This window comes from Aegilops tauschii, chromosome 6, assembly GCF_002575655.3.
Source record: "Aegilops tauschii subsp. strangulata cultivar AL8/78 chromosome 6, Aet v6.0, whole genome shotgun sequence".
Taxonomy (NCBI): Eukaryota; Viridiplantae; Streptophyta; class Magnoliopsida; order Poales; family Poaceae; genus Aegilops; species Aegilops tauschii.
This window is the reverse complement of record NC_053040.3, coordinates 113,552,307-113,567,413: the sequence shown is the minus strand read 5'-3', so window position 1 is coordinate 113,567,413 and position 15,107 is coordinate 113,552,307. Positions and strand designations below refer to the sequence as shown.

The window sequence follows — 15,107 nt, the reverse complement described above, 5'->3', positions numbered from 1 at the left end:
GTCTGTTACAAAGGGATTTCATTTTTTAAAACTTATTTGATCTCCTGACTTTTTGTGTTTTCAAAATGCACCATTCAAAGCCACATCATCATTTTTCAATCCTTTCTGACTTCATTTGTTATTTTTCATGCATTTACTAATTATTTTGAGCTATAAGACCCTAAAATTGGAAAGCATTTCAAATGAACTCTGAAAAGGTTTTGTTTCTACTTACAACAAAAAACTTATTTATTTTATTTCTAATTACTTATGTATTTTACTTTAATTATTTTGTTTTTATTTATTTTACTGCTGCTATTTTTATTTATTTTACTGCTGCTATTTTTACTTAATTTATTAAGGTTTATTTATTGTAGTTACTATAGTTTATTTTAATTTATTTTATTAAGGTTTATTTAGTTTTATTTATTTTATTAAGGTTTATTTATTTTATAAATATAAAAAAATGAACATAGATGCACTTATAGAGAAAATTCAACCTAAATTCATAATAAATTTCTATGAAATTTACTATGAATTTAGGTCAAATTTCCTGTATAAGGGCATCTACTTTCACTTTAAGAGAAGCTCAACAAGGCATAGAGGGACGGGCTTATAAACTGGTGTGAGCACCCTTCGGTTGGCGAGGTGGGACTAAACACTGGCCGCAACTAGGACCAGCCCTTTAGTCCCGGTTTGTGGTATGAACCGGGACTAAAGGGTGGTGGGCCAGGAGCGTGGCCCATTGGTCCCGGTTTGTACCACCAACCGGGACCAAAGGGTCCATACGAACCGGGACCAATGCCCACGAGGCCCCGGCCGGCCCCCTGGGCTCACGAACCGGGACCAATGCTCACATTAGTCCCGGTTCGTGACTGAACCGGGGCTAATATGAAAACTGCCCTGTGACCTAAGCCTTGTTTTCTACTAGTGGAAAGATGTGTCTATAGCCTAATAAATGAAGTGTTGCATGTTACCACACATATGTTACTCCCCACTATAGAGGTAGTAACATAGACTAGTAACATGCACCATGTTACTAGTAACATGCACCATGTTACTAGTCTATGTTACTACCCAGTGTGGCTAGTCTCAATCAGCGACAAGCTCTAGTCACTGTCTTCCGATTTGTCTGCATGGGATAGGACCCACTTCGGGAATGTCCGGCGCGAGATCCAGCGCATGAAAAGGGAGCTACAGGAGCTGCGAGAATCCCCAAATAGATCTGGCCCTGCGCATATTGAGCTCAAAATAATAGAGAGGCTCACCGAACTATATCACAGAGAAGAAATTTTATGGCGCCAACGAGCCCGCGTTGAATGGCTAATGCATGGAGATAAGAACACGTATTTTTTTCACCTGCGGGCGAGTAGCAGAAGAAGGAAGAACCAGATCAAGGCCCTTCAGAGACCGAATGGTGAGCTCACAGATAATGTTTCGGAGATGGAAAACATGACTAACACTTTCTATAGGGACTTGTACACCTCGGAGGGAGTGCACGATATGGAACAGGTTCTTGAAACAGTTCCTACCAAAGTCACCGCAGCGATGAACGAGTCTCTGAATGCTCCGTATAGCCAAGAGGAAGTCAAGGTAGTTCTGTTTCAGATGTATCCCACTAAGGCGCCTGGTCCGGACGGTTTTTCGGCGCACTTTTTTCAGCATCACTGGGACACGTGTGGGGGAGATGTCACCTCGGCAGTTCTTCGGATTGTCGAAGGAACGGAATCAGCGGAGTGCATTAATGATACTATTTTGGTGCTGATCCCAAAGGTAAAAAACCCCACGCTACTTTCCCAGTTCCGTCCAATTAGCTTGTGCAATGTCTTGTATAAAATTGCGTCAAAGGTGATCGCTAACGGACTGAAGCTAGTCCTTCCTGAAGTTATATCTGAGGAGCAGTCAGCTTTTGTCCCAGGACGTCTGATAACAGACAACATTATCACAGCATACGAGTGTCTGCATTTTATGAAGAGGAACAAGGCCAAGAAACACCAGTCCTGTGCGCTCAAGCTGGACATGACGAAAGCTTATGACAGGGTGGAATGGCCGTACTTGCAAGCTATAATGCTTAAACTGGGTTTCAGCTCCAGGTGGGTTGATATAGTAATGAGCCTGGTATCCACAATTACTTTCTCTGTGATGTTTCAATGGAAAGAAACTTCAACACTTTAAACCTTCACGAGGTATCCGACAAGGGGACCCGATTTCTTCATACTTGTTCTTGCTTGCAGCAGAGGGCCTTTCGTGCCTGTTAAAATCCAAAAGTGAGTCATCCAACTTGAGTGGTCTACAGGTTGCTCCTACGGCGCCGCCAGTGAGCCATCTCCTATTCGCTGATGACAGCCTGCTGTTTTTCAAGGCAAACGGTGTGGGGGCTAACGAGGTGTACCATGTTCTGGACACTTACTGTCAGGCGACGGGGCAACGGATAAACAATGCAAAATCTTCTATATATTTCAGCAAGGGTGTTCCTGATTCGGTAAGACAAGAGATTAAAGATATACTCCAGGTCCCAAATGAGACTCTTAATGAGAAGTATTTGGGGATGCCTTCTGACATAGGGAGTTCAAAGAATGGTGCCTTTAAGTACCTTAAAGATCGACTGTGGAGCAAGGTTCAGGGTTGGATTGAACGCACGATCTCCTCGGCCGGAAAGGAAGTGCTAGTCAAGTCTGTTGCCCAAGGAGTATCAGTTTTCTCTATGTCCTGTTTTAAGCTTCCCAGAGGATTATGTGAACATCTCAATATGCTTATCAGGAAGTTCTGGTGAAGTAAGGAAGGAAAACGGAAGCCTCATTGGGTGTCCTGGAAAACGATGACACAACCCAAGGGCATGGGGGGCATAGGTTTCAACGATTTTGAGCTCTTTAACCTAGCAATGTTGGCGAAACAAGCATGGAGACTACTGCAGAACCCTGGGACCTTGAGTGCACGTATTCTCAAGAGCATTTATTATCCTAACTCGGACATTCTTGAGGCCGAACTGGGTAATCACCCTAGCCAGGTGTGCCATGCTATCATTGAAGGCAGGGACACCCTTAGGCAGGGATTGATTAAACGAATCGGGAACGGTGCAGCAACCAATATCTGGAATCAAAATTGGCTCCCTACAGAGGGAATGTTCCGCCCATATGGCAGCACAACACCAAATCCACCGGTCAGAGTTTCTGAACTCATCATAGGCGCTACAGCCTCTTGGAACAGACAGGTTATTCAAGAAAACTTCATGCCAATCGATGCACAGGTCATCCTTGCGATTCCATTGTGTACACGGAACATACCTGACTTCTGGGTGTGGCATTATGAGAAACATGGAGTCTTTTCTGTTAAGTCAGCTTACAAGATGTTGGTCGCAACTAAGTTAAGAAGGGAAGCATGGCTTGAGGGTGCGCCCGGAACCTCAAATTCGGTTGCAGAAGAGGGATCTTGGAAAAGATTGTGGAAGACGGAAGTCCCGGGGAAGATCCGTATGTTTTTATGGCGTCTATCAAAACACTCCTTGCCAACAAATGATGTTAGGGCACATCGCCACATGGCCAACTCCGATCAATGCAGTCTATGTGGAGCTCGGGACTCTTGGCGCCACTCTCTTTTGGAGTGCTCATCATCAAGAAGTGTGTGGGCTCTAATGGAGTAGGATATCACACATAAAATCATAGAGAACAAGGAACCAAGCGCAAGACAATGGCTGTTTTCAATGATGCAATTGTTATCACATGAGCACTTCGTCCTCACTGCTGTCACTCTTTGGGCCATCTGGCACGCACGACGTAAGCTATCCATCAGTCCATCTTTCAGAGCCCCCAAGCTACCCACGATTTTCGTTGTTAGGTTCATTGCTGAACTAGATGCACTGAAACCCCAGGGTCCAGGGCGGGGAAACACTTCGGCGTCGGGCCACCCTGGCCAGCGCCGGCCTAAGAGGCCACCAGCGGGAAGGTGCAAAATTCATGTAGATGCTGGAGTATTGACAAGAAGAGGAGGATCATCAGCGGTTGTATGCAGGGACGAGTGGGGAAATTATATGGGCAGCTCCGCCTTGGTTATCGAGGGTGTGGTAGACCCGGCCACCCTTGAGGCAGTGGCATGCCGGGAAGCATTGTCCCTGGCTGAAGATTTGGGCATTCAGAGCTTTGTTGTTGCGTCGGATTGCAGCCAAGTTGTATCGGATATCAACAGGAGATCACATGGGACCTACGGAGCGATCATTGAGGAGATAACTATAAGATCATCTACCTTTCAGTGTAATTTTACTTTTGAGAGTCGTGCTGTTAATTATGAAGCACATAGATTAGCCAAGTTTTCACTATCTAGAGGTCCGGGGCGCCATGTGTGGTTTGGAGTGCCTCATGACCAAAGTTGTATCCCACTACATGTGGATTTTCTTGAATAAAACTTGGTTTTACCCCTAAAAAAATTTGTTTGTAAAAAGAACTAACCGTATTTTGTACTATGATATGAGATATGTAGGAGTATTTTCCGTCTAGAAAAAAAAAGGGTGGGGCATTCCACAGGGCGCTGATATACCGCGCCACCGCGGGTCCGCGGGGTCTCGCAGTCGCAGGCTCGCCTCAGGATGGACGAAGTATAAGTGGGTGTGTGTTCGTGATGAGTTGCATACAATATTCATAGCAGGTTAATAATAGTTGATATTCATATATACACGCCCAAACAAATAAAAAGAAATACAAATGATGACATGATCAGCTAACGCGAGTGTTCGACATCACTCTCGGGACGGCAAACAATGCCCGCATGCCCGAGCAACGCCCAAAGCACGGTGATGAACTCGCCGCCACGCCGGAGCGACTTAGCATGCGCCGTGACGTTCTCCGACGGCGCCAGGAAGACGATGAGCTCCGCCCAGAACTCGGCCAGGATTCTCCAGACCGCCTCCTCGTCGCCGACCTCCTCGGCCAGCTGCCGGGCGAGCTTGGAAGCCTTCCTCAGCGTCTCGTTCATGCTCCCGCCGAGGCACGTCGCCGCCCGCTCGTACCGCACCAACGGCCCGGCGCAGCGCGCGAGGACCCTCGCCACCTCCTCCGCGACGCCCTCGTAGAGCTCCTCCGTCCACGCCGGGTGGTCCGGCAGGAGCTGCGGCTTCAGCGCCACGAGGTACGCGCAGTACCGTGACAGGTGCGTGGCCACGACCACCGTGTGGTCGCGGTCTCCGCCGTCCTCGACGTCGTTGTCGTCGCTGCCATGAGCCGCTGCCTCCGAGCGCTTGATCTCAAGCAAACTCGTGGCGACATGCCACACGAGGATCTGCTCGGAGATGCTTCTCTCACCACCGCCGCCGTCACCGACGCGGCAAGCCCAGGTAAACTTGTCGGCAACGCCGCTACGTTGCAACGACAGCACGCCGTTCCCGAGTGCTCCGTGGTTCGTCCTCAGCGTCGTCACGATGGCTGCCTTGACCGACGGCGGCACGGGGAGTGATGTCTTGGAGATCCGGTCGACCTGCCGGGAGACGCATCCGCAGTAGCACATCCGGGTCTGCAGGACGGACGTCTGACCGAACCGGTCGTCCCAGCGCTGGACGGCGTTGAAGCGGAGGACGCGGGCGAGCTTGCCGCGCGTCCACCGCGACCTGCGCCACGACGGGCGGCGCGCGTACTCGCAGATGGTGGCCACCTTGATCCAGTCGGAGCGGACGTAGTTGGCGATCTCCCACCCTTCGGTGAAGACGATGGCGACGATGAAGGAGACGGTGACGAGCACGTCGAGGCCGACGATGGCGTGAAACACGGTGTCGTGGCGCTGCAGGTAGTTCCTGAGCTGCTCGTAGTCCACAGCGAGCGCCGTGCCTTGGTTGGTCATGTCGTGCACGATGGCACCGCCGGCCGCGAGGCAGCTGACCCACGTGGCGAGCACGAGGGTGGAGTTGAGCACCGGGAACCACCACCCGCTCGCGTAGAAGGAGGTGAGCTTGGAGTAGAGGAAGTCGGCGAGGAAGGTCAGCTCGTTCTCGATCACCCCGAATGCTCTCTCGGGGCTCCCCGCGAGGAGGCCATCCTGGACGAATGCCAGAGCTCGGCGAGAGCCCACCTCCGCGAGGGGGCACCCGAGGAACCTCCGGAGCTGCAGCTTGAACAGGCAGAAGGACAGGCAGAGATCCTTGGTGTGCGGATAGGACGCGAGGAGCGAGTCTCCGGCGGAATAAAGCCGCCATATCCGGTCCATGGTGACCACGTGCCCGGCATCGGCGGACAATGACGGAGCCTGAGACGTCAGGCCAATTTGGTACCCATGCGGCCTGGCCTCGATGTGCAGCTTCTCCTCGCCCATCACCAGGTAAGGCGGCACGCCGTCTTGCGCGCTGTCTTCTCCTGGATGGTCTTGCTCTCGGCCATGGAGTTGCTTCATGTAGTCGGAGATGAGGTAAGCGTTGAGGCCGACGGCGAACGAGTTCTTGGCGAGCTCCGCGGCGACGAGCCGGTGGATGAGCTTGACGAGGCTGAGCACCCACAGCCAAAGGAGCACGCCGGTGAGCTGCGGGCTCCCGGCCTCTCCGCCGCTGCTGATGATGAGGAACGCCACCCAGCCCATCCGCGCCAGCTGCTCGACGGAGGGGCGGAACTTGCTGCCGCCGGAGGTGTTGCTGTCGATGGTGAGGGAGGAGGAGCGGGCGGTGTCGATGGTGTTGCGCAGGATCTGGAGGAAGACGGTCCAGGCGAGGAGGAGGGGCACGCGCGCGGCGTCCCACTTGGCGGCCGCGGAGACTGCGTAGGAGACGAGCGGGAGGAAGAGCGTGGACGCGGCCCACACGAAGAGGCGGAGGGCGGGGTGGCCGGCGCGGCGGCGGTAGGAGCTGAGCACGACGAGGAGGGACAGGAGGATGATGCTCACGATGGCCGCCACCTCCATGAGGAGAAGGTTCAGCAGGCTGGTTCCCATGGCGCTCGATCGCTGGGTTCGCAGCTCGACCGATGTTCGAACTTCGTATTGGCCTGCGCATGCAGGGGGGCGGTGGCGCGGTGTCACTGGGTTTTGCTTGTCAGAAGAAGTCTGGACTACAAGTCAAGTAAAAGACAGAGATCAATTCTTTGCTTTAGGTGCGCAATGAAAGATCCAATGACTGCTGGAAAGTCACCCCATCACATGTACAAGTCTTACCAGGTTGCACCGCCGCTCCTTTTCTTGCATGCTGGCACAGCTCACCCTTGACACGTTCGCACACATGTCTCTGTGAATGTAGATAATATTTTTTCTACACCTCAAAAGAAAATTTCTATTGTGAGGGAAAAGATAGATCAGACGGCACCCATGCGCTCCAACTTTCTTAGTACAGGTCTACAGGACACATACATACAAGGACAGCAAACCCCCGTTTGTTTCAGTTTTGACTGGATTCAAATCACCTCTCGGTTTGCTTCAATGATAAAGATGATCATATAGATATTTTCAAGAGGAATATACTAAAGATCCCACTATTTCTCCGACGAGGGTGCTTGAGTTTTTTTGATGAAACAAGGGTGACAGAGAATATGAACGAGCCCTTGTGTAGGCCGTTTTCAGAAAGAAAAAAAGTTTTAGATGCTTTGTTTCAAATGGGACCGCTTAAAGCTCCACCTGCTAGGTTCTACCAGAGGAACCGGTTAATTCTTAAAACATAAATAATTGTTGTTGTTTTGAAGTTCTTTTATACTGGTCTGATGCCTGATGGAGTTAACGATACTACTATTGTGTTTATTCCTCAGGTGCTATATCCAAAGAATTGAAAGATTTCACACCCATTAGCTTGTGTAACGTGATCTATAAGATCGTGTCGAAGTGTTTGGTGAATCGTCTTAGGCCTTATCTCAGTGAGCTTATTTCAGAGAACAAGAGTGCGTTTATCTCTAGGGGGCTAATATCTGATAACTCTATAATTTCCTTCGAGTGTATACGTCATATCCAATCCTTGAAGAGGGGCTTTCCTTTGCGTGGTTACAAGTTAGACCTTTCGAAGGCCTATGATCGCGTGGATTGGGACTTTCTGGAGGGTTGATACGTCTCCGTCGTATCTATAATTTTTGATTGTTTCATGCCAATATTCTACAACTTTTACATACTTTTGGGAACAATTTATATGATTTTCTTGGACTAACATATTGATCCAGTGCCCAGTGCCAGTTCCTGTTTGTTGCATGTTTTTTGTTTCGCAAAATACCCATATCAAATGAAGTCCAAACGCGATAACAATTTACGGAGAATTATTTTGGAATATATGTGATTTTTGGGAAGTGGAATCAACGCGAGACGATGCCCGAGGGGCCCACTAGCTCAAGGGGCGTGCCCCTTACCCAGGGCGCGCCCAACAAGCTTGTGGGGCCCCTGTAAGGTGGTTGGTGCCCTTCTTTCGCCGCAAGAAAGATAATATCCAGAAGCAAATCCCCTCAAAATTTCAGCCCAATCGGAGTTACGGATCTCCGGTGAAAGGATCAATATGGTTGACTGGAGGGGGGGGGGGTGAATAGGCAACTACCAATTTTTAGCTTTTCTTAACAAACTAGGTTTAGCAACAAATAGGTTGTCTATATGTGCAACTGGGTGAACAACCTATATGATGCTAATAACGACAACAACAACAACAAGTGCAAGCAAAGGATACAACACAATAATAGCTTTCACAAAGTAAAGGGAAGAGATAATCACAAGTGGAGCCGGTGGAGACGAGGATGTGTTACCGAAGTTCCTTCCCCCCAAAGGGAGAGAGATCGGGCGAAAATGAGGTTTGGAGCAACAATGGAGCTTGGGGGAAGAGAGAGGTGGTCTTCTTGGGGAAGAAGACCCCCTTTATATAGTGGGGGGGGGGGGATCCACCCGTTAACCCCCACTTTCAGCCTGTGCACAGTGGTACTACCGCACCACGTCGCGGTACTACCGCAAGAGGTTGCGGTACTACCGCTGCCTGGTGCGGTACTACCGCACGCACGGTAGTGGCCAGAGGATGGACTACTGCACGAGGCAACATGCAGTAGAACCGCCGGAGCGGTACTACCGTAGGCCCTTACGGTACTACCGTAGGGTAGTTTCCAACAGCCACAGGAGGTGCAAGGAAGTAAAAGTTACTTCCGTGTCAACCTCCGCTGAAGAAGAGACTGTGCAGAAATCCGGCACGGTAGTACCGGACGCAGTTTTGCGGTACTACCGCTCGAGAGCGGTAGTAAAAAACTACATCCGCAACTACTATTGTAGGCGCACGCAACAGGTGCTGGCGTCAGCGGTACTACCGCTCCTTGGAGCGGTACTTGTTGTGTCGGGGATATACCCCGCGGTATGACCCGGCCGGGAGTATGACCCGGCCGGACTTGGCGCTTCATCGTAACCCGACGGAGGATTGGCGATTCATGAGCCTGGCGACTTAATGATGGCCCCGACGGCGGGTCAGACAGAAGAGTAGGCCCAAGGCCCAGAAGGCCGGCTCATGTTATGGTGGGCCGGTTTATGAGGAAAGGCATAAGGAATATTCTCCTACCAAGGAAGCAAGACCCGGACTTGTATTCAACTTGTAAGAAAAGATAGACTAGTCTTAGTCCTACTAGGACTCCGCATGTAACCCGCCCCTCTAACTTATATAAGGAGGGGCAGGGCACCCCAAAGAGGGACAGACAAGACAAGAAACAATCTCTAGGGCTAAACACCGAGAGCCGGTTCCCGGCGACTCTCCCGTGATCATAATGAGACCTAGCCTCAAACAACATGTAGGGTTGTTACCGGATGATGTTTCCCGGGGCCCGAAGCTGTCTAAATCCTTGTCTTGTGCTGTATCTCTCGATTCCGCTCAACCCCTCTCAAGCTACCACATACATGCGTTGGCCTCGCGACTAAGTCCTGACACTAAGGACATCTGCCGTGACAATTCCACGACAGTTGGCGCCCACCGTGGGGCTTGCGCACGGTGGTGTTGAGTTCTTGGAGGGATCTTCCCCAGGATCAAGAAGTTCGCAATTTTCTGTTGTTATCCCACATCCCGAGAAATTTCATGGGATGAAGAAAAGATTACAGCAGAAGAATCCACATCATGGACGAGCTGTCAGAACAGCATACATGAGACTTGCGATTGAAAGCGATTAGGGTTCCTGCGTCGCTGTCGTCGTCGTGTGATCAATTCGGTCGAAGATCGATTCTACTGCAAAAGTTGTTGTACGCCGCAGCCGCGTGTCACCGAGACCGACAGGTAACCGAGGTTGACACAATCGATTTGCCCAGCCATCGCCAACTGCCAAGGCCGCCTCCAAGTTGCCATATCGAGGACTTTTCACGTGAAGCCCCATACCATATTGAGTACTTTTCGCGTGAAGACCCCGGAAGTGAATTCAGGATCGGATTGAAAAAAAGGGGAGCAGCCAACGAGCCGGAAGCGGTTGCCACCATCGGGTTGCCGTCACTCCGTCGTTCTCCGCCCCTGCGGCTTTGAGCTGCTGCCCGGCCCTCCGCCACCGGGTCGCCGTCACTCCGTCATTCTCCGCCCCCGCGGCTTTGAGCCGCTGCCCGGCCCTCCGCCACCAAGCTGCCGCAGCCGTGGTCCCGCCACCGACGGCCGGTCGCCTCCGCCGTAAGACGCCGCGGCGCCGCTTCCGTGCTCCTTGCTCGGCCGAGAGCCGTCGGGCCACCTCTCCCGCCGTGGCTGGCTGTGGTTGCGGCCTCGCCGTGCTCCTTGCTCGGCTGAGAGCCGTCGGGCCATCTCTTCTGCCAGGCCTTGAGCAGGCCACAGCCGTCCAGCACCATCTCCACCGCGGCGGATTGCGTTCCACTGTGGCCAGCCTCTGCACCTCGCGCTGCCTCACGCTGACGCGGCCACGAGCTATCTCGCCACGGGTTTCCCCGAGCTGCCTTGCGCCGCTGAGAGCCGCCACCGGCCAGTCTTCATCAGCGAGCCACCCCGTCCTCGCCTCGCTTCCGGAGCGAGCCGCCGTCATCACCGACCGCGAGCTGCTGTTTCCACCTCGCCCTTACTCAGCGAGCCGCCTGTCGAGAGCCGCCATTGCCTCATTCAGCCGCTGGCCACCATTGCCGTCGCGGTTCCACCTGCCTTCGTCGTCCGTCTTCGAGGCGCTTCTGCACCCATGGCCTGGCCGAGCCGCCCCCGCTGGAGCCTCCATTACAGGTCGCCGCCGTATATTCGGGCCGCCTCCAAGTTGCCCCAAGCCGGCTGTTGCTGCATCCTCTGCCGCACTGTGAGCCTCGGTTGGCCTCGCGCCCCTGTGCTAAGTCGCCGGTACTTCTCCGCCTCCACGGCCGAGCACCGAGCTGCCGGTCGCTGCCCAACGCGTGCGTCGCCGCGGTTCAGTACGCCTTTGCCTGTTTCAACCGTCTCCGCTTCGAGCAAGCTCTTTGTGGTTCTGTACTATGGCTGAGAAGAGGATGTGGTTGACCTGGTCAACTGACTGCAAAGACATGAAACATCGATCATTATTGGCAACAAGATCACGTGGTGGAGAAATCAACACTACCGACTCATCAAATATCAGACCAGACGAAGTGCTAGATCCGCAGATTAGCACGTTCACGCTGCTGCTGGGCCTCCGTATCCCGGTTAAACTATGGACGCATAAAGATCATATGTCATCCCAATGCATCAGGTGATATCCGTCTAATCTATTTTTATAAACATATTTATTCGTTCAAGAACAATACTCTGGCATGTATATTTTAACGTGTAGGGCAAGGATTCACAATACTATTTTAAATGTGACATCATATCATGGGTACGGAGCACCCGACAGCGCCATCTTGCGACCAACATCCGTTCACACGGCTCATGACCCAGTGACTGATTCACTACATTTCTGCCGTGAACCGCCACACTTCTGTCATAAGCCGTCTCTATTTCAGCATCCGGGTCTCACCTCAGGGCGTCTGCGGTGTCATTTTGAGCCGTTTTCATCGCTATAAACCGCCGCTTCTGCCGAGGCCTTGAGAAATTGGTTAAATCGCCGTTGAAATTACTGAGGTGATCCATGATGCTGTGTTTGAATCATCTATCGTCAAAGTACACCAGGGCAATTACTTATGACAAAAAGTGATATTATACCGCGGAGATGGAAGCACGCCAACATCTCTTGGCACAGGTGGTCGTCGTTACCCAACGGACTCCGGCACCGGCTTACAACGCCATGGCCGTCTCTCGCGACCGCGCCGGCTTACAACGCCGTGGCCGTCTCTCGTGACCGCGCCGGCTTACAACGCCGTGGCCGTCTCTCGCGACCACGCCGGCTTACAACAAGGAGGACAACTTGCCCGTCCGCACCGTCTTACAACGCCACGGCCGGTTCATCTGTCTGCGCCCCCTCTGATGCTACAGTCGTTTTTACCGTCTGTCTCTCGCGGCCGGGTCTATATCAACATACCGGGACACACCTGTCTGCGTAAGCTGATTATTGAATATGAGCAAGTCATTGCTTGGGAAGCCCGGGTTTCTTCCAACAACTTGAAGGAAACTTATCATGTGTTATCAGCCGCCGTATGCACCGGACAGCTCAATAGGCAGGCGCACAAACTGCCGCCACTACAGTTTGGTTAACTTCAAAACATCCAGTTGGAAGGAACCATTGGCCCAGTTGCTGACCTGGCTCATACATGATCATTTATAACCCACCGCAGTCACCTCAACTTTCTGTGGATTCACATCGTGCTATCAACACCAATGATATACACCTTATGCTATGGTCAATATAGAGAATCTCAAAGCCAACTCCTCGAGTCGTCTTGAGACTCGGGGGCTACAATGATATGACTCGGCAGCATTGGTCGGTTTCAATGTATTCAAGAACTCCGGGTCATTGGAGGGAAAAATAACCCGGTCCCAGAGGCTACCGCCATATTGGTAAAAAGTTTAAAGGCCGTCAGAAAATTTCCGGCTTAAAAAGAAGGATTCCGGTTTAGATCCGACTCAAGAGACTTGACATCTCCCACAAAGCACTGAAGCTCTTAAAATATCCGGTTTAAAATCCGGTTCAAGGGAAATTTATCTGCCACAAAGTTTTGAAGCTCTCAAATCCGGTTCAAAATCCGGTTCAAGGTAAATTTGTTTATGATAAAGCTTTGAAACTCTCAATATCCGGTTTTTTCCGGTTCAAAAAGAATTTATCTCTCGCAAAAGTTCGAGTTCTCAGGAAAAATTAAAGGGACCAAAAAGAGTTTGTTACAAAGCACAACCCAAACATAGGTACCCTGCTTTAATGACCATTGGGAGCTGATCATATTCGAATTTAGCTTAACCCTTTGGGTGTGACCCTGATCGTATTCGAATCAGAGTCGTTAAATATTATCATGATCACTAGGGGGCTTCCTGTTCAAACATAGGTCGTATTCAAACCAAAGAGAACATAGTTGTCGGTACCCTCTTGATCGGCACACTGCCGAGCTCACTAGGGGGCTTCTTGATCGTATTCGAATCATAGCTCAACCCCTTTTGGGAACCGACGTGGATCGTATTCGAATCAGCGTCGTTAAACAACTCTCAAGGTCATTTGGGGGCTTCGTGTTCAAACATAGGTCGTATTCGAACCAAAGAGAACATAGCTGTCGGTACCCTCTTGATCGGCAACGCCAAATCCACTGGGGGCTATATGATCGTATTCGAATCTTAGCTTAACCCCTTTGGGACGGTTTTCTGATCGTATTCGAATCAGAAGCCTCAAATTTTTTGAAGTCTCTTTTTGCAAACAATTTTTGGATTTTATTTGAAGCTCTTTTGATCATATCTAAAGTGTATATGAGTGGTTGCTAATTAACCCGGTTTGACTTTGGATGATAAGTCGCCATCATATGACAATCATAAACATTTGGAAGTCTTGATTTCTAAAGATTGGGTTATCACCCTTACTGCACAGGTCACATAAACCGGCAGTGAAAATTCAATATCACAGGTATAATATTATTATTATAGTTATGTTTCAAGGTTATGATTCATAACAGGCTTATCTGTGACTCCTTGTTACACATCAATGGTTATATGTGAGATATTATGACCCGCCCTGCGGTAAACCGCCAAGGGATCTTGTGATCTAATTATGTGCAGGATAAGACTACATTTGGGTGGTTACCTGCCCTGGTTTTTGACGTTAAGTCGCCAGGGCATATGTTGTTTAAACTCTGCAGGATTTATAGAGCTATGACTTACATAAATGATTAAATTCAAGCCCATCATCAAAGATGGAAATTGGTGTCTCAAAAGGGTTATCAATTCTTGATTTTCTCAAAGGCTATAAGCCGCCGGGTTGTACAAATTCCGGCTTACAATGGAGGCGTATTAAATCGCCATCAGCCAAGAGCCGCCGGGTATTTAAACTCCGGAGTTAATTATCAACAGATGAGGTATTCAAAGTCGCTGTGGCGCAATGGCTATTATTTTATCAATGTATATGATTTATTCTACAATGGAAGGAATAGTCCCGAGTCGCTGCAGGCTTACGACCCGACACTTGGGGGCTACATTATTCAATTTGATATTACATCGAATATGCAAGTCCCATGTCACTGCCAGCATGTACCATGGCACTTGGGGGCTAATGCAAAGTCATTTTTTGCTCAACTTATTGAAGACCCGACTCATCACATTCTAAATGAGCCGGCCCTTGGGGGCTACCAATTGGTCCTGTCAAAAGTTCAAGGTACACAAGCATTAATCCATTATATTGAACTGTCCACTATTCAGTTGGTAGAGTACAAAGCTCTTAACCTTGTGGACGTGGGTTCAAGCCCCATGGTGGAGATTGTATTATATGATGTTATTATCAACAAATTATATACAAAGTCCCAGCTCAGTATTATCTTACTAAGCCGGCCCTTGGGGGTTACACATTGCTGTTCAAGTTTACATGGTTATATCTACAAAGTCCCTGCTCATTATTGCATAATGACCCAGCCCTTGGGGGCTACACTGGTTGAAGTTTTCATGAGCATAAGGCAATTACAAGTCCCAGGTTGCTGCAAGCATGACAACCCGGCACTTGGGGGCTACAGGTGATATGCATATAAGGGAGAAACAATCTTCAAATTCTCAGTTTGGAGCAGACCAGATTAACCCGGTGTCTGCAGCAATCATGACCCGGCATCATTTATTTATAACCCGACAATTTTGGCAATCATAAATCGGCAAGATCTACATCTTTAAGCCGACTGAATATCAGTTGAAT

General features: G+C 50.1%; 1 protein-coding gene across 1 annotated transcript; it reads right to left on the bottom strand.

Moving 5' to 3' along the window:
• Positions 1-4,689: 4,689 nt before the first annotated feature.
• On the bottom strand, positions 4,690-6,879 carry LOC109760857 (uncharacterized). Its single transcript, XM_020319659.1, has one exon. The coding sequence runs from the start codon at positions 6,877-6,879 to the stop codon at positions 4,690-4,692; it is 2,190 nt and encodes a 729-aa protein (XP_020175248.1).
• Positions 6,880-15,107: the final 8,228 nt, after the last annotated feature.